This window comes from Dendronephthya gigantea, unplaced genomic scaffold, assembly GCF_004324835.1.
Source record: "Dendronephthya gigantea isolate DGI-Jeju-01 unplaced genomic scaffold, DenGig_1.0 000007F, whole genome shotgun sequence".
NCBI lineage: Eukaryota > Metazoa > Cnidaria > Anthozoa > Malacalcyonacea > Nephtheidae > Dendronephthya > Dendronephthya gigantea.
Genome location: NW_021163017.1, coordinates 2,912,311 through 2,938,924, shown reverse-complemented (window position 1 = coordinate 2,938,924; position 26,614 = coordinate 2,912,311). Strand labels below are relative to the sequence as shown.

General features: G+C 36.8%; 1 protein-coding gene and 1 long non-coding RNA gene across 2 annotated transcripts; one reads left to right on the top strand and one right to left on the bottom strand.

Moving 5' to 3' along the window:
* Window positions 1–5,521: 5,521 nt before the first annotated feature.
* Window positions 5,522–6,826, top strand: LOC114516968. Its single transcript, XR_003686338.1, has 3 exons — window positions 5,522–5,598; window positions 5,840–5,950; window positions 6,502–6,826. It is a non-coding gene; the product is annotated as an uncharacterized LOC114516968 (long non-coding RNA).
* Window positions 6,827–12,101: 5,275 nt separating this feature from the next.
* LOC114517197 (protein mono-ADP-ribosyltransferase PARP14-like) lies at window positions 12,102–26,027 on the bottom strand. The gene is made up of 10 exons (XM_028536856.1): window positions 25,869–26,027; window positions 25,023–25,120; window positions 24,749–24,932; window positions 22,041–22,286; window positions 21,641–21,871; window positions 17,681–19,908; window positions 16,744–16,965; window positions 14,683–15,730; window positions 14,161–14,493; window positions 12,102–12,382 (listed from the first exon to the last, which is right to left on the bottom strand). The coding sequence occupies exons 1-10, from the start codon at window positions 25,966–25,968 to the stop codon at window positions 12,102–12,104; spliced, it is 4,971 nt and encodes a 1,656-aa protein (XP_028392657.1). The 5' UTR covers window positions 25,969–26,027.
* Window positions 26,028–26,614: the final 587 nt, after the last annotated feature.

Below are 26,614 nucleotides of genomic sequence, written 5' to 3'. Positions count from 1 at the left end.
CAGACCTCCCGTACGAGCTGGAAGCGAAACCAATTGTCCGTATTTTCGCTCATGGATAGACAAGCTACGGTTATCGAGAAGCGCAGAAAGGAGCTTCAGGTTGATGTTGTCGACAACAAGCTGCATCGCGGCCTTGATACCTGGAACGGCACGAATGTGGTAAGTAAATCTGTGCCGACAACCTGAGACAAACGCCGTGTATGCTGCTTGGGGTTTGGAATTTGGCAATTTCACTCAAAACATGAGGTTGCTGGCACCATTTACTAACTAAAGAACTGATATACTTATTACTTGAAATTCGTACATTAGTTCCAGCGAAGATCTCAATGGCAGTCTGTTCCAGGTGTGGCTTCACAATCAACCAGGATTTATCAGCTCGCAGGTAGTAACTAAGACTCGGACCATGCACGGCAATCTTCTCCTACCAGGCACGCAGTTGCATCAGGTTACCTGCACCACTAAGTCATCGGCGTACGCAACATGCCTTACATCACTAGCTTCATCAGATTTAATCATGAGCATGAGTGGAGTGATGGCGACGGCGTATAACGGCAAGGCTAACGGATCAGTTTGCGTTGTATCTTCCGCTGATGCAATTTCTTTACCACCTTGCACGAACAATCTCGAAGCTGTTACATAACAATTGAACGTATAAACAGCCATTGCGGGACAAATGAACTGAACGTTATGTAACATGACCTTCCGGTTGATGGAATTGAACGCATAGGTGGGGTCCACCAGTAACACAACATCTATTTCTTCTTCTACACAAAACCTCTGACATACCGTGAACAGCAGCCTCGCAGCCTGATTGTTTTCCTGCACATAGCTGTAAGTCTCCTGCGCTATCCATAATTTGTGGCTTGAGGCAAAGACAATTGATTTTCCAATGATCCGTCATAGAACCTCTCCCAATCGGTCTGACGCCAGGGTTCGTGTCTAGATCGAGGTATTAAGGGACACGCTGAGAAGGCCTCTAAGCGGGTTGTCTGATCTGCTCCAATAACGACCTTCTGGGTTGCAAGTGTTCTTGCCATTAACGCTATTGCGGATCGTAGGTCTTTGCCAGTATCTTTGATTTATGTTTATGTTTCTCGCTGGTTTTGGCAGTGCGTTTGAAAATGAAACTAGACAAATATCGCGAGGCTATTAATGTTGTTTCCACGGGCAAGAGCAGGACTAAATATACTTTATCTAGCCACCTTAATAGACCTTTATCCCCCTTTTAGCTTTCAAGCGCGCAATCCGTGACGGTAGTTGATTGTCAAGCAACTTTGAGTTGCGCTATCGCTCTGCGTAGAAGTGATTTTGTTTTTAAGAAAACCTTGCCGATTCTTTTTGCTTTTTTGTTCAAACTAAATCACTCAACTAAATCACTCCTGAACATGGCGAAATCACAAATCAAATTGACCTTGATAATCAACTACCATGACGCATTGCGCGCTTGAAAGATAAAATGGAAAAGGTCTATTAAATTTCAAACGATCCCTGTCAGTTCAGACAAAGGCAAGTATCATGATATTATGATAATATCCTGTCATACATGCATCATGTTCAATGGATTCGTTTCGCGATCAAGAGAATATCCATAGATTCTGTGTTCAACTGCTTTATTTGTCATTTTACCATTTTTTGTACACGCAAAACGCAAATTTTGTACTTAGAATGGTCGAAACGCGTTTGCAATAATATAATTGTTCTTGTTCTGATCACGCAGATCCTATTATAAACTGCCGGTAACTGTAAAAGAACGAGTAATAGCTATAACGCTTGCAATGCATGGGGGGTGTAAATTTCTCGAAGTAAATTTACCACTACACGATAATTTCCAGTTTGTAAACTCGATAAAATATCAGGCACAGCTGAGCATTAGACAGCTCGTTAATATCTACCGTCTTTAGAAGTTCTCAAAACAATGCGAACTCCGGAGACTATATTGTTCAGGGTAACGGTCTACAGATTATAGAGAAAAGGAGAAGTTTCCGCTAATGAGGAAAAATAACAAACAGCCGTACAAAAACATTGCTCACCACAAAGTTTTCTAGGTGAATCCGTAAATAGACGCCTGTGTACACTTGCAATTTTTACTGCGATTTTATTGTTCTGTTCTCTTCTTTTGCTAGATGTGAAAGACTGAATTAGTTACGAATATTCAAGTACGAGCTCTTATCATATATAGATCAGGAGATTCATATAATTAATTAATTACTTGCAAAATACATCTATATATCTTGCGGGCAGCAAGGTCACTACAACACGTCGCCGTGACAAATTTCATCTCATCATCTGAACATGGAACACGTCGCACAAAATCTAGCCAGCCATGCAATTGCTTCGCAAACAATTTGACTTTCGTTTTGTTTCCTCGTGTTTATGGTACGGCAACGCTGTCATTCTGGCTCCTCCTATAGGCTAGTTTCCACTCAGGAAAATTCTCCTTTGGATCGGACAGGACAGGAAAGTTTCCTTTGTATAAACGCCGCCTGCGGAGGAAGCTAAAACGCCGCCTGCATGAGAACTCACCGACAAAGGAAATTTTCCTGTCCGTTCCGAACCAAAGTAGATTTTTCCAATGTGGAACTAGCCTTATGAAGGAATATATAATCTGTAAATACATTTAGCCTTAATCTGGAGGAGAGACTCAACATGTAGCTAATGAATCTCAGGAGGGGAGATTCAATATGTAGCTAATAGTTGTATGTGACTCGGTGTAAATATATTGCGTAGTTTTATCCATTTTTTGGATAACATTAAATCGATCTGTTTGGATTCACTGTGAATACCAGCTCTAACTTCTGTGATCTTGTTTATTAAGATAATTTAGGGAGAAAATGTTTTATGTTCGGTTGAACGCAGTGAATAAGAACATAATTAATAATTGATTTACCTTCAAGCTTCAGCTATATTCCATGCATTACCACCATATAATTTTATACAGCTCACTATAGTAAAAATGAGATCCTTACGAAAATCTTCGAAAGAATCCTATGTGATAATTTTTACAAAAAAATTATATCATTTGTATTACTTATTCTCAAACGCGGCCAATCTAAATTTTGATCATGAGTGGGAATAAAACGTGGTCGCATGTGACTGAACCTGATATTTAACCTTATATTGGCGTCCATTGTTCAACTTCCAGCTTCTTAGTGCTTAACATCATGCAGCTGCGGGTATGAGGACTGCGTTTTGCCATACGACACGTTACGTTAACAACAGATGCAAAATTGGTGCGTTTTAGAATGCGTACTGCCGTGTGCTCTATCAAGTATTTGTGAATGTATGCATTCTAAGCGTACTCGAGCAACAGGGTCGTAGCTAGAAGCATAGTTGGGTGGGAGTGTATATTTATCGATTCGCTAACTCCTCATTCCTCTTTTAAAAATAGCCGTCGTTTTAAGCTAACCTGCGTTGTTTTTGGAGTGCCTACAAAATTAATCTTCTGCTTTCATTTATAAACTTTCTTCGGCTACAAGACCCGCAATTGAGACTAACGGCTTCATCAATATTAGTTTGCCACAAAGTTTTCTAGATGAAATTGCAAACTGGATGTTGTGGCCTGTTTACCTAGAGCGCGGTTTCCTTTATACGGTAAAAACGGCAAGACTATAGTCTTGTTAAATGTCATTACAGACAGATTACTGGTATTTTTCAGAGTGTTTCAAGAGCATGCATTGCATCAAGTTTACCATTATTTACATCATTACACTTCTCTAGCCCGGAAAATGCAGTTTCATCCCTTTATTCCTAACACATACTGAATTTCAATACAAAATAAGACCTTTTTGGAAAGCGCCTATATATATATTCAATTTCTGCCGCAATTTCATGGTGAGATTTCAATCTTGTCTGTAAATAATTATGATTACTTCCCATATTTTCCATGTACCATATTTCTATTTTATACATTTCACAATGAAATAATTTACTGATCTTTTACTCTTATCATAGATAATTATGAAAGAAAATTTGCCATTGCGATAAAAAACATCGATGAAACATCGATAACATCGATAAAATATCAGACACAGCTGAACATTAGGCAGCTTATTTGCAATTGATGAACCATGCAGGCGGTAATCGTAATCGTAATATAAATATAAATATAATACTAATAGCCCAGTAAAACTACGAAGAACAGCTATAACATAATTTTTTTTGCAGATAATGAACATGCCCAGTTAGGAAAATCACTTTGAGGAATCCCACGAAGCATGCTCAGGCAAGCAATGGTCACTGATAAATTATTTTCTATAAAACTCGAAGCTAAGCATCCTATCATCCTACTGATAGGCACATGCGCATGGGAGTTAAGGGCTGTCTGTTGTGCGGGTTTCTTGTTATCGCTGCAACACGTCGCAAAAAAATCAATCCCTATAATAAGGCTATATTATATAATGCCTGTTTTGGCTCTATGAGGGACTCAATACCTGTGAAGAGATAATTATAATGCTTGCTTAGGGCTTTGCGCCTTAACGCTTCGGCTGGTCGATTAATATCCAATGAGTGGTACAAAGATTGGTTGGACTTTCAAAAATACCGACCACGTGCAGAGTAAAGTTATGTCGGATGCTATAAAATCTACAACGTCAAGGCGATCTGGCGCTTGACATTTCAAGTTATTGAAAGACTATTATTATACATATTAGATTTGGCGTGGTTTAAAACTTATATTATTGGATTAATATTATGTGAGAGGAGCTAGGGTACGCGTTGATAACCTGTGTAAATTGTAATATACGTTTACCCTCTCAAAATATTCGTGAATAGTAATAATAATACAGTGTGCATGGTTTTGGAAATTTTGGAGCAAGAGTTGGGAACTAATATTTTAAGAGCGATCAATATAACGATTTCATTTATTTAAAATCTCCGCATAGTATAGGCGGAAGCATGCACTGCATGTGAGGTAGGAGCTAGAAGAAGTAGAGGTAGAAGAAGCATTTACATTTCTTTATATTATTTAGCGATTTGGAGTTTCAACCTCCCAGCATCACATGCAGCGTTGAAGTAACATAAACACGATGAAACAAATGGAAAGCCGCATTGTTTGCGAAACTGATCATTGTTTTAGACCCCTGAAGGTAGTGACGCAGCTGCCCGCAAGATCGATCGGCAAGAAACCCTCACAATGAGCAGGCCTTACCTCGCATGCCGTGCATATAAATCCGCGGAATAATTCATCAATTTTTTCCCCGTCAAAACTATTTGGCGATCGGCCATACGTGCATGATTCTAGATTTAAATGCAGGAGCAAATGCAAAAGCTCGCATTTTTATCTGACTGCTTTTATCATAAAATTCTAATATAGCTAGTTCTTGTAACAAACATCGTCGTATTTTATTATTGCTAAGTTCAAATTCCCATTCATGCTGTGTGAGCGGGAGGCCGGATCGTGACATGCTTGAGAGGAGTCGAGACGCCGCATTGCAAGTGATTGTTTATCTGGTCAAGGGGGCGATAGGCGGTACCGTTCTGCTTTATTACCTTTTCATGCGTCGAATTATCATCGTCGAAGACACAAAACAGCAAAGCAGCACCTCGAAGTCTCATTCACAAGACCTGGCCGAAGGCGACTAACTAGCAGTGGAGAACAAAGTATGTCGTAATTCAATTAATGCATGTGTCAATATAATGCATTTATAGCCATGGGTTTTCGAAGGGCGATTCGTTCGTGAAATTACACCAAAGCGCTTAGCGCCCTGAATTACACTGATGGAATTTTACTGCGTGCGTTAAATTGGTCATATACTTTGTTATATTAAAGTACAATTTACTACCAAGCCTACATCTAACTCTCTACATCTTTCCCAAAGGTTATATGCTTTATTGATTACAGGCAAAAAGAAAGGGAGAATGAAAGTTGAAATAGCTTCTTTCCTGGTGTTGGTGGTGGTGGTGTTCGCCTCAGCGAGAACTTGGGACAAGTCGTTCAGATTTTACGACCAAGGTACGTCGATATTGATTGCTTTAGCGAGGTACACTAGCTATAATAGTTTGTTTCCAGTGTCCTAGTTTGTTCACATATCCTAGTTTGTTCACATGTTCTGATTTTACGATAAATATGGAGATTAGAGGGATCTAAATCCTCGATTTATACCAGAAATTCAAGTCATTTTATAATTCTCAGGAATATGTAATTGTAACATGCAACAGTATTAAAATTTTCATAAAAACAACATAATAAAAACACCCAACTTTGAAGTCGCTATTGACATACCTTTTCTTATGTCAGAATAGGCAGCTTTATATAGCTGCAAAATGGCACAATTTTTTTTCAATCATTAATGACGAACAAACGGGCGAGGCTTAAATAACAGCTAGGCCCGCTAAGTGTGCATGCCGGCACTACACCATCTATGATCTGTTTTTGAATAATTTAACAAGTGTCGCAAAGTCACGCTGCAGAATTGGTGGTATATAGCGCGCTGCAGAATTGGTGGTATACATTCAATCCAGTGTAAATACAGGCAACAATGTAATTCTGCTTCTTTTGTTCAGCCGGTACATCTTCATGTGAAAGGGACAAAGAGTGCAAGTGTGAAAAATTCTTCGAGGGAATTCGAGGACAGGGTTGCTCGGAAGGTCGGCACAATTGCGATGGTTCTAAATCCTGTTACACCTACACATGGCATGCCTGTTGTTTGGATTAGGAAAGAGAGGATCAAGTACAGAATGACAGCATATTCATAAACACCCTTTAAAGGTCTAAAATAGAAGTAGAAATAAAAACTGGACATCAGCAGTGTTTTTCGCATTTCATAATATGCATGGGTACTATTACTACTAGTTGACATAGACTCTAAAATACATGTGCTTTTTTCAATTGTTGTTAAATTTGTATCAGGATCGTTTATGGAGAAATGGTGTAAGACCCAGGGAGAATGCCATGTTGAGTGAGTAGGTCAATGTCGAGGCATGCTCAAAAAGAAATACTCTAAAACGATTAAAGAAAAGAAATGTTGCAATATTTTGAGTTTTCTGAACACCAATAGCTTTAACAATTTTAACAAATTTACAAATTTTCGTGTGCAATGTTTGCTCATGTATGTCTCGTGTGTGCATGCTGTTGAAGCTTACCAATGAATAAATGATCAAAGAAACACAGCCCAGTTTCACGTCTCTCTCAATGATGAACAAGAATATAAATTGAATTTTAACATACCGTGAGAATTTACATTTATATACAACCTTTACGTGTCCGTTGCCAAGTTGTTACAAGTAAACATGGAAGCGAGGCGATTAGGTGAACGAGAGTTTACATTGGGGCATTGACATACCTCTAAAATTCACGACGGCAAATCGATCGATAACTGCTGAATCCGTGGTTTGGCGATTTACATACCATGGTGCCGATTGAGAGTTTTTCGATTTGCCGTTTTTTAGTACAGTATGCATTTATTTAATGAAAATAGAAACAATTCCTTCTCTCTGCCTGAAAGGCTAAGATCTGGTCTCGATTCTGAGACTTCGAGCGAGTTCTTATTTCCAAAAACAAATAACAGAAAATACTTAGCAGCAGTTGATTACAGCTAATCTAGTTAGTGTACGATTTTATATGATAAAGTGGAAGGATTTTAAACGATATAATTTATTACATCACAACTATACCACCTTGTGGCTTTGTGAAAATAATCATGGACCTTGATGATATATTCGAAGGGTGGACGGAGGTTTTGTATTAAAACATAAAACGAAAAAGCTTGATGAGTACTTTATTCAGTTAGTGTTATAATTTTAGCTACATCCGTACAAAGTTCAACTCAATAGCATGTAAAAAAATTGGCCAACACAAACATGGCCACTGTTTATATATAGTCAATAGGGAGTCCCTCGCACTATATGCAGGGCTCCTCGCCATAGGTGCCCGAACAAGATAACTAATTAATTCTATAATTATATTAATATTACAACAATAAGTAATATCAACAATATTTTAAACATATTTAAACAAAATTAAGCAGAAGCTTACTGCCGAACTTGTTAGCATTTTGAGATATTCTAGAAGTGGTATTAAGATAGTTATTATTGCCGCTTGCTGATCCCCCAGCGGTTTCAATTTCATAAGTTGATGCCTGGTCACTTTCAAACTTCCCGATTAGATATCTTATCGTCAAGATGTAATGTTTTCTTAAATTAAAACTGCTGGTATCTCGAAGTTTCTTGGAGAATTCGCGCACTTGCATTCAGGGTATCAAGATATAATAAACATCCGTGCAGAATTAGTGGTCTCACGCTGTGCTTCGCGTCATCTAGAGAATCACACGTTAAAGATATATATGCATGGCGGGTATATTAAGTTAAGATATGTTGTAAGGCACGTACGTTTTAAGGTGCGTACGTACGGTCAAGTTTTTGACGTGTCAGAGGCAATTTTTTTAATAGTGTACTTACGAAAGAAGATTTTCAATTTTTACCTGAAACGAGTTTGAAGTTGGTCTAGGTCAAGGTCAGTTAATAGGTTCATACACGAGTTTAGTTGCTGTACTGTCCAAGGTCAAACCACGGTCTGATCGCGGTTGAACCGAGGTCAGACCGAGATCGAACCGCGGTGAGACGGAGGTCTAACCTCGGCCAAACTCAGTCTGACAGACATTTCTTAAGATGTTTTCGACATGCATACCGTGTTGTCCTTCTTAGCTGTTCATAACATTCCGTTCGAAAGCGAAAGGCAACCGCGATCGCATTTTTTGTCTTGCATGCATTCGTCTGCGGTTTCTATCGGTTGACCGCAACCGAACCGTGACCATTTGCTAAGAGTGGCTTTGAACTCATTAGATCCTTACTTCAGTTACTTGAGTACTGTTGTCCGGTATATGCCATTCATGATTAACCATCAGATAATTTGTCTCACAAAATTGAACGGGTCCAAAAGCGAACGATATGGATTATCTATCCCACATCATGTTATGATGCAGCTCTAAATCAAGCCAAATGTTTGGCATTATAAGCGCAAGACGTGATGCTCTGTGTTTAAAAATTTTTGATAGAATGAGACAGCTTGATGCACGCCTTAATTACCTAATACCATGCACCGTCAGGGGCGGACGAACATAACCGCAATTTAAGGTATGGTAATAGGTTAAGACTGTTTATCCGGAATAACATATCAACGACATGATTGTCGCTAACGGTTAACCCTATATCGGTATGGAAAACGTTGACTTTCCACCTAGCCACCATCTTAATTGTACTCCAGATTCAGTTTCAGTATTGCCCAGAAATATCAACGATCTATGCTTAGTCTGGAATGAATACCTCAATAATCTTTCTCCTCCAAATTAGCAAATTCGATCATGGCTTTAATTGTTCATTCATACCGATGGGTGACCTGATCTATACTAAAGCTTTTTCACAGAATAAAATAGAATACTTGCTCACTCTAGCTTTTTTCCCTAAGGAAAATAATTAATACATACAATTTCAAAGTCTCGACCCATCATGGTTATAAGAATCTTATGTAATCGGATCAACAAGGGGAAATTTCGTTTTAGACCATGCAATCAGCATGTTTGTTCACATTTTCGGTAACCCAATCAGAATGCACAAATTTGATAAAAAGTACAATATATATCATTTTACATGAAGCATTAAAAATTTAGGCATTCTGATTGGCTTTGCCTAAAAAATATAAACAAATATGCTGATTATTTTAAAACGAAATCCCTCCTTGTTAATCGCATCTAGATGAGAAATTGAATCAAATGTACGTTGGCTAAATGGCAAACTGTGTTGGAATTCGGGAAGATACCGTCATATATGGTAAACGTAAACCAATATCTATTTGGTGTATAAGTCAGTATAACACGGGGTGTCCCAGTAAAGGCGAAACCTGCATATGTGAAATTATATTCACATTGGCGTAATTATTTCCAACAGTGGTTTAACGTGCCCCATGCATGCAAAAAAGTCTTAAAAAGACCCTTGATTTTACTAATCGCTTCCTAGAATTGTCTAAAAGAAAATTCCACACACTTAAACAAGACAATTATTTATTCCATGCTTGACCTCTAGTACAATCTAATCTATGATTACATATAATATGCAAAGGTTGGAATACAACTCAATTAGATTATAATTTTGACACGGCCTCTATAATAACAAACAATTATTTGATGATACATGAGGTATTAATTTGTAGTGTCGGGAATTATCATTGTTCGTCAATTGTCAGAGATAACTGATTGTGGGTAACAAGAGTCTTTTTAAATGCTAGGAAGAAGTCTAAATTAGAATTGAAAAAACCTCGACAAAATGATTAGACATTTAATCATTGTTTTGATAATTTCAATAGGGTAGGTTGTGCCGTTTAATCTACCGATTTTTCGAGTTGTTCAGCGCTTTCAACTTGACCTGTTTCCTTAATAAAACATCATCTTACAACGTTTGTTAATCTTAAAAAGGCCATGTTTTACATTTTCTATATCATATCAAACTTTTCGGTGTCACAGGAGTTTTGCCTATTCCTAGGGAATTCTTTCCTCTTAAATAGAAAAAAGATGTAGTCAACTGACGACAAGGCAGAGGCAAGAGGTTATGCACAGAAATGTCGATATAGGAGCTATTCAGATTGATTTATTCTTACACATCCTCGGATTAAATTCCATGACAGGGAAAAGGAAAACACCTGCGACATTTATTTGATTTAGTAAATAAAATTAAATTTGAAGTTATATATAAAGTGCAGTACTCATCCAACGGCACAGGCTTAGAAAAAATCCTCGAATAGAATTCCAAAGTATAAGAAAAGATTACTCAAGGCTTAACATGCAGGCAAAATTTTCTTGCAATTTAGCGTCCACGCATTAGCAGAACAGATTTGACAGATTTTGTTGAACAAACTGCACATATAGTAACAGTATCAGTGTGTGTAGTGTGTTTTATTCACTTGTGTTGAGTTAAATGTTTCAATCTTTTCAGTGTTTCAATGTCGCAAAATAAAAAAGCTTGCTTTACAATAATACCAAACATTCATCGAAGCTGTCATTTCACCCATTCAATGGGTAAATAGACCCATTAACGCGGCAAGACGATAATTGGGGGGAGGTTGTTTATGTATATTTCTTCTCGCAAAACTTGTCCGAGAATTTCAAAACAATGCGACGGCGGAATTTCAATAATCACTTTTTATTTAAAAACAATGGTTAGGCAGTTTAATGCTAAGGCAGTTTTTATATATTTTTTTTTATTCTAAGCCTGCGTGCTTCGGAGTTTATTTTGATTATATAGACTATAGTATTAAATATAAGGTATAAATAGAATCATGCATATATAATCGGCAGCCGCAATAATATATGGGATGCGACGAAAATACAAAAATTTTGAAATAGAAGAAACGTTCAAGTCAACTATTAATCAAAATTAGAATTACAACTGATAGAATTCAATTTCGTTGATTCGAATTATTCGATGAAAGTGGAAATACGAAAAATTATTTTTCCAAAAGCGAATTCAAAACAAACCGATTAATACAGTACTGTCCAGAAATAACATAATAAAAACCACCGTTAACCTAGTTCAAAGCTCGGTTTGATCGCGGTTGAGCCGAGGTGACAGACATTTCTTAAGATTTTTTCGATTTGGTTACTGTGTTGTCCTTCTCAGCTGTTCGTAACATTCCGTTGATTCGGAAGTTTAATAAAGGTGCGAAGGTATTTTTCCCCTAGGCAGTTTCTATCGACCGCAACCGAACCGTAACCTATAACCCCAAACGAACCGCAACCGCATGTGTTAGGTTATTTCTGGACAGTACTGTAGCCGATAGCTACCTGTCGGCGCTAACCATTGTAGCGACATGACTAAGGCATACCATAGTTTTCAACCCAAAGATTTTTTTAAAATTTTTGCCAATTGTGACCCCATCAATGTTTTCTCCAGGTTTGGTATAAAGTTGATAAACGCAGATATTGTGTAGCAAAATTTCGGTGCCCGAACATCACACGTATAAGGTCAAATATGATGAAAAATCGTGGATTTTATATAAGCTGACATGAATTTAAAATAACCGAGGCAGAACCAACCTGGGTTTCAATTTGATCTCTGGATGAGATACATGCATAATGATCTCAAAGTTAAACTTGAACATTTTCTCTATCAAATATCTAAGTAAAGGTGATTAAATATTCTGGATAATATTGGTTATCGTAAAACATAACATATATTGTTGGGTTTGTAACTTCATTGACCACAGAATCGTAAGATTCATTGCCTTTACCTGCTTTCGGTGGCGGTACCAACAAAGACTGTTCACCTTTTGTGAATTGCCCGACTGCCACCCTCGCCAAGTACATGTACTTTTTGCCTGACGTCTGGTCTGGTTGTGTATAACCGGAAGACATCGAAGCATCCCTTGCAAAATATACTCCCTTACCAAAAGCAGTTCCTAAAGTACAGAAAAAATATTCATTATTAGCATGATAAAATCTTAAAATTTTTGAGGCGCTTTTCTGACATCTATTAGCCTGACGATTTAGTAATGCTAACTAAATTGTCGGGCTGGCTACCCTACGCTACTGCTATTGGGACATATTGCATAAAGTGCAAGCATCAACTGTCCTGCAAGACCAAATACAATAACTTTTAATTTTTTATACCGGTGGTAAAAAAATCAACCAACGCGTAGCAGGAGGGATATTACAAGATATAGCTAAGTTATTGAACTTCAATAATATCCTCCCTTTTTTATAAACTACAACATATTATTAAATACGCAATTTTTGTATCCTGAATGGCGATTGGCTAGTTATATATATGTATACTACAAACCAAAAACAATTACCAACCGAAAAAAAACGGGAAATTAATTTTCAACTATTTTTTAGATATTTTCCTCTAAGCTAAAGTCTCGAAATTTCTATACGAAATTTCTAAAACTTTCAAGTCTGTTTGTGTGAAATGTCACAACTCGGCCATTACGGATCATTTCAACAAGACCCTGCTGCTAACATTGCAATTTATGGCACTTTCTCGATACATGACTGATCCGTGATTTTCTTCTCTAACCAATTTAATTCAATTAACAGTTACAAATCTTGACTTCGGTTCCATTAAATCATTTCACTTGATATTAAGTTGTTACTGTTTCTTCATGTATCGAGAAAGTCCAATAAATTTGTTAAGTTGCTTATATGTGTATGTTTGTGTCTGTCTATTTGTAAGTAAGTTGTGGAACCCTGCGTTATTGGAGACAATATCTCTGTGGTTTCAGCCATTGCATGTGTGTAGTTCATTTGTAGTTTATGCATATGTAGTTCATTGTAACTTTTTAACATGAAAAGTTTATAAAATAAAAGATATAAAGTAAAATAACTTTTTAATAACTTTAATTTTATATACGCCTCGACATTTGGCGTCAAGTATTTCAGCTCACAAGTCCCAAAAAGTATAAAAAGTACTGGCTTCAATTTTCGTTAAATGTTTCGAGTTATCGTTCCAGTTTGTTTACAGTTCAATGGTTGACCGTGAGGAATACAGTTTCTAAATTTAGCATCGTTTTGACAACTTCGAAACACGGTAGAGGTTAATGAGCCCGTGTTCAGATGTGCCGGATATTTTTACGGAGTTTACAATGCAGGCAAATGCAGGTAAATGCAGGCAATGTTTCTTGTCAAAACACACTCCTGGTGTACTTTTTTCCAATATTTTGTACTTTTGCCGATATTTTTGTTTACCTTTCTGTACTTTTTTTAGTTCCGCTAGTTTGTATGCAAATATATTATGGCTATTTAGTTTATTCTGTTCAAAATCATGAATTGTACTGCAATTGTACTTTTGGGACTTTTTAACTAATTTTGATTAGCACATATCTTTTGAAAAAACTTTGTGTTTTTATTATCCATACATTTTATTTGAATCAATAGACCTTTCTTATAATGACGTCAAACGCGGAAAGTCTGATGATACACGGAATTTGATTGGCTCCACAAAACTATCGAGCTAATCAAACTTCGTGTAAGATCAGACTTTCCGCGTTTGACGTCATTATGAAAAAGGTCTATTGATTGAAATTTTAAAGATTTCTGCGGCGTATCGCCAAATACCAATTCGCGCAGGAGATGGGGTCAAGTAGCAATATCCCAAAAATGGTAATTAAATCAGCCCACATTCAGTTGTTTAAAAGCAGTTGAAGTCAAATTGTTTTAGAGTGTGTTAAGAACTTACCATTAATCCCAGCATAATTCCTGTTCAGACCGCTTTCGTTTATTTCGTTCAATTTGTCACCTTTCGTCCCATGAAACAATAACATCTCGTTACTGCCATTTTTTTCATCTAAGCTTCGCTTCTTTATAAAGTATAGCTTGTACAATGATGGATTCTGGATTCTGTCAATTTGTACAATATTTTGATTAGCTGCGGTTTTATCAAAAAGATCGTAAACTTTTTTGTATTCGTCTTTGTGGCTTGGATTGTTGGGGTCAAGACAAACAAGATGAACACCAATTTCCTTCCCACTTGCGTCACATGGTTGAGGATCCCAATACTCAGGGACTGTTACTGCAAGAGAATATGAATGGCATCAAATTACCTTCGAGAAATACACATTTACATGTTTCTTTTGGCTTGCGCTGAGTTAATAAAATGTGACATTTTTTTCAGACAAGGGTTCGGAATTCTAATTTGGTAGCCTGTCGTTTTTTATAGCACGAATCAGGATCATAAATATATAAGTTCTTTATTAAATACCTTTAAGATCCTTCCTTATAACTTTTTTCGTTTCGTTTTTAGCCAAGTTAGTTTCTTGCATTTGCTTGAAAACAATTTCGTATTTTTCATCATCAAAGAAAATAACCGATTTTTCCTGTTTGCTGTACGCCTTTTCAATCATGGCATTTGTATGCTTGTCATATTCTTCGAGATCATCACTTGTTGGATCAACAGAGTACCACTGCACTCCTTGAGAAACCATCTCAGCAACTTCATCTTGCAGAGCAGCTTTCTCCTTCTCCTTCTCTGCGTCACGAATTCCGGTCAAAATTCGCATAATTTCAAAATTCATTTTCGAAACGTCATCACTGTGCCCAGCCACAAGAATACGGTTAAGTTCTTTGTTGACCGTTATTCTTACTTCGGCCCTTTCACCCAGATATTTTATGTCAGAGATTTCCTGCTGTGATAACTTCCCAATAATGTCGTCCTCAATGCTTTCTTTCTTTTTTTGGGACTCCATAATCTTCATAATATCTTCTTTTGCACGCTTAACTGTGTTTTCGTCTTTCGCGTAAATGTCTAGCAGAAGTTTTTTGGTGGTGATTGCAGATTTCTCCTTTGTTGTTGATTCCGATTTCCATAAATAATTCCAGGCTCTTTTTAATACTGAAGGCTCTTCTTCTTCGTTTTCGTCGTCGCTTGGTCTTTCTAACTGTGAAGGTTTACTTATGCTCGTTGATTTCGATTTTAGAGTTCGCTTTATTATTCCTCTTTTGCGCGGAGTAGGAACAGGAACAGGAACAGGAGTCACAATTCCACTGCTGTCCCACTCTGTCTGCTTCTTTAACGCATTCTTAAATGCTTCAATTGACTTGGCGTCTTGGGAGTAAACGACGAAACTGACTTCTTTTATACTACAGTTTGAGACACTCTGTTCGAATTCTTTGGTTTCTTCGAAGAAAATCTTCGCGGCTACATCATGCGGAAAACCTAATATTCCTGTACCAATAGCTGGAAAAGCAATCGAGGTCTTTCCACTTGAGTGGCACTTTTTCAAGCAATTCTTGATAATGGAACGCAATACCTATAAAAATAGGCAATTTGTAGATATAATTTAAATTTATACACTCGGCGAAAGTTAGTACTAAGCATTAAGAAAACAATATACTTGTTTATCATACAAGTACGATCGTACTATAGTGGACCAGGAACTGCGTGACCGAGTTTCTGAACTGCATTGTATTTACAACAATAGAGAGGACAATGTATTTCTAATCGTTTGCGTTTTCTTATACATATATAGGCTGAATATTAATGATATGTGTATATTATTGGCTGCAAATATATCAAGAATTGCTTGTAACTTGCTTCAAAGGTCAAAAGTAAAAATTCGAATTCCGTCAATCGATGCGGAATATTGCTTAGAATAATTGTGCCAAGTTTCATTCCGATCAAACAAGTAATGCTAGAGCCTTGGGGTTTTTTTAAAGAGCGTCGCCCCCTAACAACAACAACAACAACAACAACAACAAGATTTGCAGCGGTTAGGGACCAGTTCCTGGTCCAATAATACAGTAGCTACTTAAATCTATTTACATAAATCTAGGTACTTATTATAGGTATACAATATTATACTATATGCCCACAGAATGCATACGGATCGGGAATATGTTCGTGCACTTTTTTCATGCTGTGCCTGCGACGGTGACATAAATTATGTACCTATATAAACGTTTTATTCAAACTGTGTATAGTGGCACTTTTTTCAGTCAAAATTAACATAGAGAAAGAAAAATGCCCAACCCGTCCCGTTCGGCGTTAAATTGCTTAAGATGTTTGATCAATTTAGTGAGTCGACTTTCATTGGAAAACAAAAGAAAGCAGACTATTGTCCACAGACGTTGTCATCAATTGTTTATATTGATTTTTATAATTGATCGTTATAAATCATGGGAAGAATATATAACCTTATTGGAAATAGAAACTTGTAAAGTTAAAGGTAGAATTTATAATTAGTTGCCAATAATTAGTGTCCTTTCAAACACAACTTCATATCACCTTAAATTTAAATAACTCGTGTTGATGCATAAGACGTACCTCTTCTCCCTGTCCTTCACCCCACTGCACGCACACTGAGTGATAAACTTCATCACAGAGCAAGTTTCCTGCCTTGGTAACTGCCACCTCGCCAAGCTTCAGTTTTCCTATCTTTCTACATTCGGCTTGTAGTGTTGGACCCGCCTCATTACTAAGTGCCCTGCTACACGGGTTAGAATCAAGGTTGAGATTTTCCCCTGTTGTGTTGACTAATACGTCGGCCTATGTAAGAGAAATGTATGCATTTTTAGCATATGTAATGTAAGTAATTTTAGCGTAGGACTGATAGGAAGTAATTTCACCGTGCAAAATACTTTTGATGCTACGGAGAAAGCAGCCCTCGCGATGTGCTTCCTTTCTGCTAATATACATGCTTCTGTATATTGTAGCAACAGAACATTTAGGCTAATTTCGGGGTTATGTAAAAACTACAGTATTGTCTATAAGTCACTACAATTTAGTATTTTATAAACTAAGTTGTTGCGTATACAGTACTGTCCAGAAATAACGTAACAAAAACCGCGGTTAAGCTAGGTCAAACCTCGGTTGAACTGAGGTCAGACTGAGGTCAAACAGCGGTGAGACGGAGGTTTAACCTCGGCCTAACTTTGTCTGACAGACATTTCTTCAGATTTTTCCATATGATTATTGTGTTGTCGTTCTCAGATGTTCATAACATTCCGTTCGTAAGCGAACGGCAACCGCGATCGTATTTTTTCTCATGTGCTCGTCTAGTGTTTCTATCGGTCGACCGCAACCGAACCGCAACCTAACCGCAACCTAACCGCAACCTAACCGCAACCTAACCACAACCGCAGTGTTAGGTTATTTCTGGACAGTACTGTACTTCAGGGCACAAATTAAAATATAAAAATAAAACACCACTTAAGCCTACTTTGAAATTTCTATTTTGAAAACAGTTGTGTGCATGCATTACCTTGTATGTGGACAAATCTCCTACTGCAACAAAAATTTTCATGTTGCTCTTAGTGATAATGAAATTGTCATTCTTTTGTTTTGGCAACAACTCAGATGCGATATCTGGTTCTTCTCGTTCATTCTCTTGAATCATAGACTTCGTTGCTGACAGAGCGACCCTACTTCGTGTACCAACAACCCTTTCATTTGTCTTTATGATAGAAGAGCGTGTACCGAATTTTTCACGAAATTTCCTAACAAACGCTCGACAGCTCTCTTCATCATTATCGACAAAGTGGATCTCTTTCAGGTTCGATTTATTGCTTGTCTTACTAAACTTCTCAGCAGCATCAATCATTAAGTCAGCGCAAATCTCTTTTGGAATTTCATAAATACCACTTCCGATTGCGGGAAAAGCAATTGATCGATAGCCTCTTGCTTCCTCGAGAACCTTAGTGCATGTAAAACTTAATGTTCTACATGTTTTTTCAGGATTTCTTGCATCCCACCGGGGACCCACCGCATGGATAATACGCTTACACGGCAACTTTCCAGGACTTCCACTGAAACATTCACCTTCATATAACCTTCCTTCTGCTTTCACGTAAGCGTCACACTCTTCTTGGATCTCTTTTCCTCCAGCAACTGTGATACTCTTGGCCAGTCCACCGATATGATTTAAATCACCATTAGCAGCATTGACGATGACATCACAGCAATGCGCGGTGATGTCCCCCTTGTACACTTTTAATGTGATCTTTTCTTGGGTGTCATGACTGCAAAGCAATTCGGAAACTGGTCGCGATAAAGGAACCGCAAAATATTCTTCCTCATCATCGTTTTTTAGAACTGTGAAGCATTTATGTCTTGTTTGTATTCCACTAATAAAGATTTTCCCAGCTTCCGATTTAAGGTAATCTTGCATGCGTGGTCTATCGAAAATGATCGTGCCTTTTTCTATGTTTGATACGATTTCATTCAACTGTCTCTTTGCTTCTTCAACCCCGTCTTTCGTACCAACTATATTTATTACTCCTTCATCTTCCAAAACTACCCGCACCGAGAGATCTTCTAGCTTTTTTTCGACTTCATTGAGATCTCCTGTACAATACTTTGACAGATAACCTGCATATCCTTTGTCTAATTCAATATCGTGTTTTACAATGGTATTTTGTTTCATGAATTTTTGCAACGATTCATAAGTCTCCTTGACCTCTTTCTTCTCGCCGATCAGCGTAATTTCATTTGGGCTCGTTTCATCAGTGCACAGTACAACAGATTTATTTGTCGTTATATTTTCTTGAAATTCTTTCCACTTGTTGCTTCGAAGAAGGGTGAGGCTGTCGTCATCGAGCTGGTACTGTTTTTCAAACATGATGCTGTTCACGAACGAATGAATATTTTCAATATCTGCTTTATCGAAAACAAGAATCTTGGCTTTGGTCAATTTTGAATCCAGCGAAATCAATCCCTTCAATCCGATTCTCTTCATTTCATTATTCAACACATCAATTCCACCTGATCGCAGAAAGCGCACCTTCATCGCATTAATATCAATATTATCTTCATGTATTTGCATAACCTTCATGTATACTTCTTTTGAAGCCAGAGAAACTTGATTTTGTTTTCCTTTCAGTGTCACTAGCGACCTTAGCGGTTCTGTTTTTACTTCTACTTGAAAATCATTCTCTAACATTTCTCCAACACCATGAAGTAAGAGCAGTTCTAGTTTAGGGCCAGGTAAATTAATTTGTTCCGTAACAACTTCCAACCTTTTCTCCATTTCGGTAATGTCGTGTTTGAATTGCTCGTAGATCTCATATACCACCTCCTTCTTTCCGATAAGTTTTATCTGAAGTTGTTCCTCGTCTAGTACAACTGTAATCCTTTTTTCTTGCACGTTAGCTATTTTCATTCCCAATTCTTCGTTTGATTTTTCTAATAGTTTAGCGCAGATTACTATATCTTTCACCGCGAATTGTGTGATGTATTTTTCAATTTCATTAGCAACATCGGCTGACACTGTCAACTCTCCTGTAATTTCCTTGAAGGTTCGAAGGATATCAGCACCAAATAATTTTCGAAATTCCTCATTGCAGTTCTTAAGAACATGATCTACAACATCGGTACTCAACTTTACTGTCTTCGTGGTTGTTTCTTTAACCGTTTCCATGAACGAATAGTACGGTCGCAAAGATAGTACAGAATCATCCAATTTTTGTTCTTTTGTCCGTAAGGTCTGCACAACTACAAGATAAATTCATTTAACAGATCAGTTCAATACAATATCCAAGATTCTAAATTAATGATTTAGAGACCCAAAATGGATTTATGATCATTAACTAATACGAACGCGTTTGTACCAACACACGCATCAGTACATCATGCTAGTCGAAAATGCTGGTTGTACATGTTACTAACTAAGGTATTTCTGCACATGAAATTTTCTTTAATTAATTGAACTTAAGTCAGATTTAATGATAGTTCAAAATAAATCGCACCGGGTTTGTAAATAAACGACAATTCAAGCATTTCAACAAAAATACATTTTGAACGACTTAACCAACTCAATGGTTAACTAACCTTACACAAGTCCAAGATAAGCATATACCTCTTAAGAAGAAGCGTATGCAAAAAGAAGTCTCTATGGATAACCTCTGCGGTTGTCAAAAGAATGAGAGCAAGGGACTATTTGAAAAAGCAGTATAATAAGACACGAAGTACTATTTACTGGGGACAATACAAAAATGCTCGCAATGAAGTAAATAATGTTAAAGTATAACATTTATAGTACGCGCGTGCTGATTGGTCGAGAGGCGTGTCTCTATAACTGTATAGAAACACGGGAATTTTTCCGCCGAACTTGACAGGCGAAGCGATGTAATGAGAATCTGTAATTGAATCGAATTATAATATTTGTACAAAATCTTTTTATTGAGTTATATTATAAAAGAAATAAAAAACATGCGTGCTTCTATAACTGTATAGAAACACGGAAAATATTTTCTATTTCTTCACTATTAAACAGGCTAAATGTTGCTAAGAAAGACTCGAGGAAGAAAATTGATGTTGCTAAGAAAGACCCAAAGCAAATTTGGAAGATTATAAATGGATTAAGTTCTCAAATTGATATTGGACGATAATTGTGTAAATCATTCCTTGCCGCGTTTTTGAAGACCTTAGCAATTTTCCAATCGTCTGGATAAATTCCCCGGAAGAGAGTTAGGCTGAATATTTTTGTCAACGAAAGGAATGCCATCAAGACCTGCGGCTTTATTAGAGTTGATAATTTTAAGTAAATGAGGTATACATCCTGAATATATAGGTCTAGAGAAATTTGCTGGCTTTAGATGTGATTTTACTGATTGGTTCGCCGTAAATAAAGGCGATGTATGTATGTGTGTATGTATGTACTACACATAGAGCAACTTGAAACTAAGCACATGCAGCAGATCTACTTGTGAGCTACAACGAATATATCACACTGTCAGATTTGCATGCAATCGACATTTAGTGCTAAAATTTACACAATTAACATTATTAACATTATTATATTATCATATACCACTTGTAAACGTTTGGTGTTCGAATAGAGCAAATCACGCGGGAGAGAGACGAGATTTTGATGTCTCATTTCCCACGGGAAATAACAACTTTAATCACGTGCAGCACATGTTTCCTTCGGTCGCAGGAAATAAGTGTTAACCTTTTCTGAGGTCTCGGACCTGAGGACTCGGAGGTATCTTTGACCACTTGCAAAGAAAAACCAAACGACAAGATAATATGTGTTCATAAATCATAAAAGACCAATGGACAAACCGTTGCACGTGATTGAAAGTTGTTATTTTAATAATAACACAACCTCGTGTCCGGCACGTGTTTTTGTTTTTATATATAATTGTTTCACTCACGTGATTCGCTCTCGACCAAAAAAATGATATAATAATATGATCTATAAACCAAAACATATTAACTTTACCTCGAGGATTACAAAATGAAACAACTGCTATTCCTTTGTCTTTTTGGTATATGATATCCCCATATATTTTACCTCCACCATTCCTTTCGTTCTCAAAGAACATCTCAATTGTGTCTTTCGTGGTCTTCTTGGTTAGTCCAGTGACAAGAACGCTGTTACAAACAGGAGGATTGGAAAATTTCAATTCTGCTCCTTCTAACCTCCTGTTATTTAGGGAAAAGTTCTTGAAATCTATAAAGAGTGCCGATCAGAACATTAGGGATGCTCAATACAGTTTTAAAAATTCAGGTTTTTAAATCTATACCCATTTTCAAATTAAAACAAAAATGACACCTGACAGGGCTTCAGTGTACGTGATATTTGGCTTCACGTGTTGGCCAACCTTCGGTATCAGTATTACCTGGGGTTATATTGAAAGTCAACAAGGCATTTCTGTTTTCACCAAACTCTATTTCACACACGTCTGCCTTTGCTCTCAATTCTATGTAATTGCGCAAGCTGTCTTCGGTCGTCTTTGGGTTAAGGTTTTCCACATATATTTTTTTCCTGTCTACTGGTAGAAACAACTCCGGTTGTTTTTCTTCTACTTGCAAAATATAGCCGTCAAGCTTCATCTTATCCGCTTGCTCCAACACCCGCGATGCCACTAAAAAACGATCATGAAAACACTGGAATCTATTTTCAAAATCCATATTATGGAAATAGGCTAAACCCGTACTATTTCCACACTATATCCATAGTAAATCGTATGAAACCAGGCCGAGTGAAATCCTAACAGTCCTTGGGTGGCAACCATTGGCAAAATGAATGAAAATAAAAACGTTTATGTATAATATAAGAAACAAAAATCACAATGAACCTATGACAAAAATCAGGCTCATAAATTACGTAACGAAATTAATTTTCAAATTCCTAAGCCAAGAACAAATTTTAAGAAAAGTATTAGTTTCCTGCTGTAACATTGTGGAATGATCTGCCAACCACTGAAATTATTGGCAATTATTTGAATATTACCAGAAATACAAGCCATGCGCATGCAGTAACTCCTCGCCGATTTAATCCAAACAACCAATTTCCTGAGCTAGCGAAATCTAAGCTTATGTTATGACATAACTCAAATGAGTCGATAACTGATAATTATTCGAAATCAAACGCACAGGGAAATTTAGCCGCAATTCCGAAAAATTTGAAGCCAAGATGGCGGAACATGATCATGTTATGATCCAGGCCTCCACTCCTCGAGGTAAAATGGCAGCAATTTTGATTTTACCTTTAAATTACATATGATTTTACCGCTATTATACAATGGGCCTCAAGTCATGGACGGTCTTCTACGTTATGCGCATGCGCCAGTGTGAAATACTAAGCTCTTGATTGGTCGAGACAAAACTTTGTATTTTCAAACGTCAATGCATAATTGTCATTTCGCAAAATTTCGATGAAAACTTCGGTAGTTTTATGTTACGCCTCTCTTTGTCATCATGAAAACGGATGATATATACAGACCACTCTATTGGCATTTCACAACAATACCGGGCTGAATTTTAAGCCGTGTAAGCCGGGCTGAAAAGACTCCATGTAATTGGCCCCTTAGTAATGGTTAAAGATTCAACCTTCAAAACGTCAAAACAGTACAAAATCTTCAGGGAGAAAACGTCAAAATTTATGTTATTGACTATTGTTCGAAGATGCTGCAAAAATTTGCAGTTGACTTTAAAAGCTTAAAATTAACATTTGTTTTATTAAAATTCAAATTTAAACTTTAAAAAAGCTTCTTTCAAGGTAAAGCATTGGTGTGACAGCTCTTTCTAGTCAGTTTTTTTTTGCAAATAACACATCAAGCTTAATATATAGCTTACAAATAAACTCCATCTTTTTTTGGACACCTACCACCTTTCAATAGACACCTACCAGTTTAAAAGACTTTGTAGCTTATACAGATTATTTATCACTCCTTTAATCGCTCAGTTTTAAAAATCATCGACAAGTTTGCTCATAAAGAAAAAAATGTGCTCATTTTACTTTGTGAAATATTTTTCACAATAGTTCGGAAGTTACAGTTAAATAATTTGCTGACGCTTTCAATTAAACACAAACATTCCTCCTTAGTCTATGAGGACGTTGCTGATTAACAGTTTTTGCTTGTTCAATATTTCGCGCATGCGTATGACTAACAAAACCAACCCAAACGTCCACCGTCCATGACATAGAATTTGAGCAACTTTGGATTCCGCTATGTTCTGTCACAATACCCGGGTGTAATAAATCTAGCAGCGGCATTAGTACACTCGCACCGCGCCACGGTACTATTTCCAATTATAGCGAACATAAAATTTCTATAATGGCGATTTTGAGTGAAAAAAATGCAGTGAAATATAGTCAATTGATGACTCCTGTTACATAAATAAACTGATGAACTGCATTTCACAGTAGCCTTTCACATAGGTGATTATTCTGAATAAATGTAATTTGACGTAATCTATATATAGTTTGAAGAAATGCGGGCATTTAGAATTATGATTCGCTGAATCAAAATTAGGACAATTGTTTAAAATACGCCTAGTGTTCGCGTAGGTAATGAAAACAACATTTCTTACAGGGGCAATCAAAAAGCTTTTTCGACCTTTCTAAAAGCTGCTTTTACGGATTTTCACTATTAAAGTATTGCCCGATAATTATAAACATTTCATGTTTAAATTGGCGGTGAATAAGCAAAAATTAGTTTTTTCAACCCAACTTAAAGAAGAAAATGAAGAAGTTTGGTACTCGTGAAAACTGATTGATTGCGTATAACAATATAAGAACTATTGGTGAAAAATATCGATTATATAAAAAATCCCAATAAGATTGAGACGTGAAACACAGCACTGTTATACATAAGAATAATGTGGAACACCCAGTGGCATAGCCAGCCTGACGATTTAGTCATGCTATGCAAATTTTATGTTATTGTTATTCTTTTCTTTAGAAAGTCATTGCTTTCACAGTCAATGAACACCAAAATATTAGCATAGCGGGACTAAATTGTCGGGCAAGCTACGCCACTGGAAACACCACACGTTAGGGTTAATTAAGACAACATTCTGTTTAAAAAAATCGAAATCTAACCTTCAGCAGTCTTAAATGTGATATGAGCAACATTAGGTCCGCATCTTTCTAGCTTCTCTATCTCCCCTCCACCAGACCGTTTGTTGCTTTCAAAGAACATTTCCAAAACTTCGTCCTTTATTTCGCTAATACCATTGACAACAACTGTACGAACTTCACCAAGATAAGCTTCCTCCTCTTCATGCTGAATTTTAAATTTAAAGAAGATATGCTGCTTTACTTTACTTTTTTAATTCGTTTACTCTTTATGAAAGGTTTCCTTTATTCCGCTAACCTTTTTCAGTAAAGGACTTAATTCCGTTCGCTTTCTCGCAAGTTGCAAACGATAACCAGATATTTCCAGATTATCTCGATTTAAAATTCTTTCAGCCACTAAGAGAGTAATAACACAAATGAATTGAAATTGCTTTATATCATGTATGGGAATGCTTTAATGTTCATCCTAAAATCGTCTAACGTACCGTTATTCAGTTGTTCTATGCAGTTTTGGAAACATTTGTGAGATTTTGAAGGAACGCGAAATAACGTGAAACTCGAAATAGGGCGAGCGTAGAGAGCGTTGGGCCTTGCATGCTCTTTTTCCTAGTGCTTACTTCCTTTCCCCCAAACACCCACGTGTCTCGAAAACTGAATAGAAACACGGAAATTTTTTCCATTTCTAAATCTGTCTACTTATAAGTGAGAGCTCTGCCTCGTCGTCTATATGGGTTTCCTCTTTTTTGAACTATACAATGTGCTCGAACTTTCAGATTTGTAACCATAAACTTGGCAAAGGCCAAATTGAATACACATATGACTGTGATATATATTATAAAATTCGGATTTAAAAATTTTAGCTGTGTAACTATTTTTCAGTTTGCCCGAATTTTCGGCTGACCTTTGCCCGAAATTTTTATTCTCGAAATTTTGCCCCCCTGCCAATTGTTTATAATGTAATTTCTTTGGTATGTTTTCGTTTCTTGGCAAATAAATTTGTTGTCAAATCCCTAAAATATCTAGGTATGCACTACTTTCTATATAAACGATCAATATGAAAGCTTAAAAAATAATTATGGTGTAGATTTTTCTGGAGGGAAACGTTTATGGGTAATATACATATACACACAAATTGAACCTTAACCTTCAGCACTCTTAAAAGTGATATAGACTACATCAGGTTTACATCTTTCCAACTTCTCAATATCCCCTCCGCCAGATCGTTTATGACTTTCAAAAAACATTTCTAAAGAGTCGTCTTTGACATCGTTGCCAAAGCCACTGACAATAATTGTTCGAATTTCACTAGGAAGAGTCTCTTCGTCCTTAGCCTAAATAGAACCACAGTTTTGAACCATGAGTGCTAGAACGATGGGAAGGGACGGTGCGATTTTCGTAAAAGATGGATAAATAGATTTATTAAGTTCAAAGTTTGCAGCCTCTAGGCCGCTTTCCACTGTGGCGTTTATTGCGCATGCACGTATGTACACGCACGGCACGTAACAGTTTAAAACCTTCTAAGTTGTTATATGATAAACTTTATGCCAGAAAATACACAACAGAATCAACAGAATTCCACCTTACGCATCTATTCAATGGCAGATTTCATAAGTATTATTTAAATGGGTTTAAATTTTTACGTGCGTATACACGTGCAAAAAATGCGACAATGGATAACAGCAGTCTTACAGAGTATAGCTGAAGTGATGCTCGTTAGGTGTATTTCTAGTGTTGTATTAAGCAGGCATTTGAAAAAATTGCAATGCAATAAGACTTAAAGTCATTCCGAAAATGGTCTGTATCTGTATAATTTCGAATCCATCGATTCATCTTCAGCAGATATTTACAAGATATTGCGTTAATTGTAAACCGCGTATATAATCCAGATAA

What these genes read in the sequence shown, in the direction of transcription:
- LOC114517197 (XM_028536856.1), bottom strand. Translation starts at nt 25,968, where the DNA reads ATGTTTTTTGAAAGTCATAAACGATCTGGCGGAGGGGATATTGAGAAG. An exon ending in TAAGTCCTTTACTGAAAAAG is followed by an intron (nt 24,933 to 25,022) that starts GTTAGCGGAATA and finishes TTTAAAATTCAG; the next exon opens with CATGAAGAGGAGGAAGCTTA. An exon ending in GAGATTTGTCCACATACAAG is followed by an intron (nt 16,966 to 17,680) that starts GTAATGCATGCA and finishes TCTCTTACATAG; the next exon opens with GCCGACGTATTAGTCAACAC.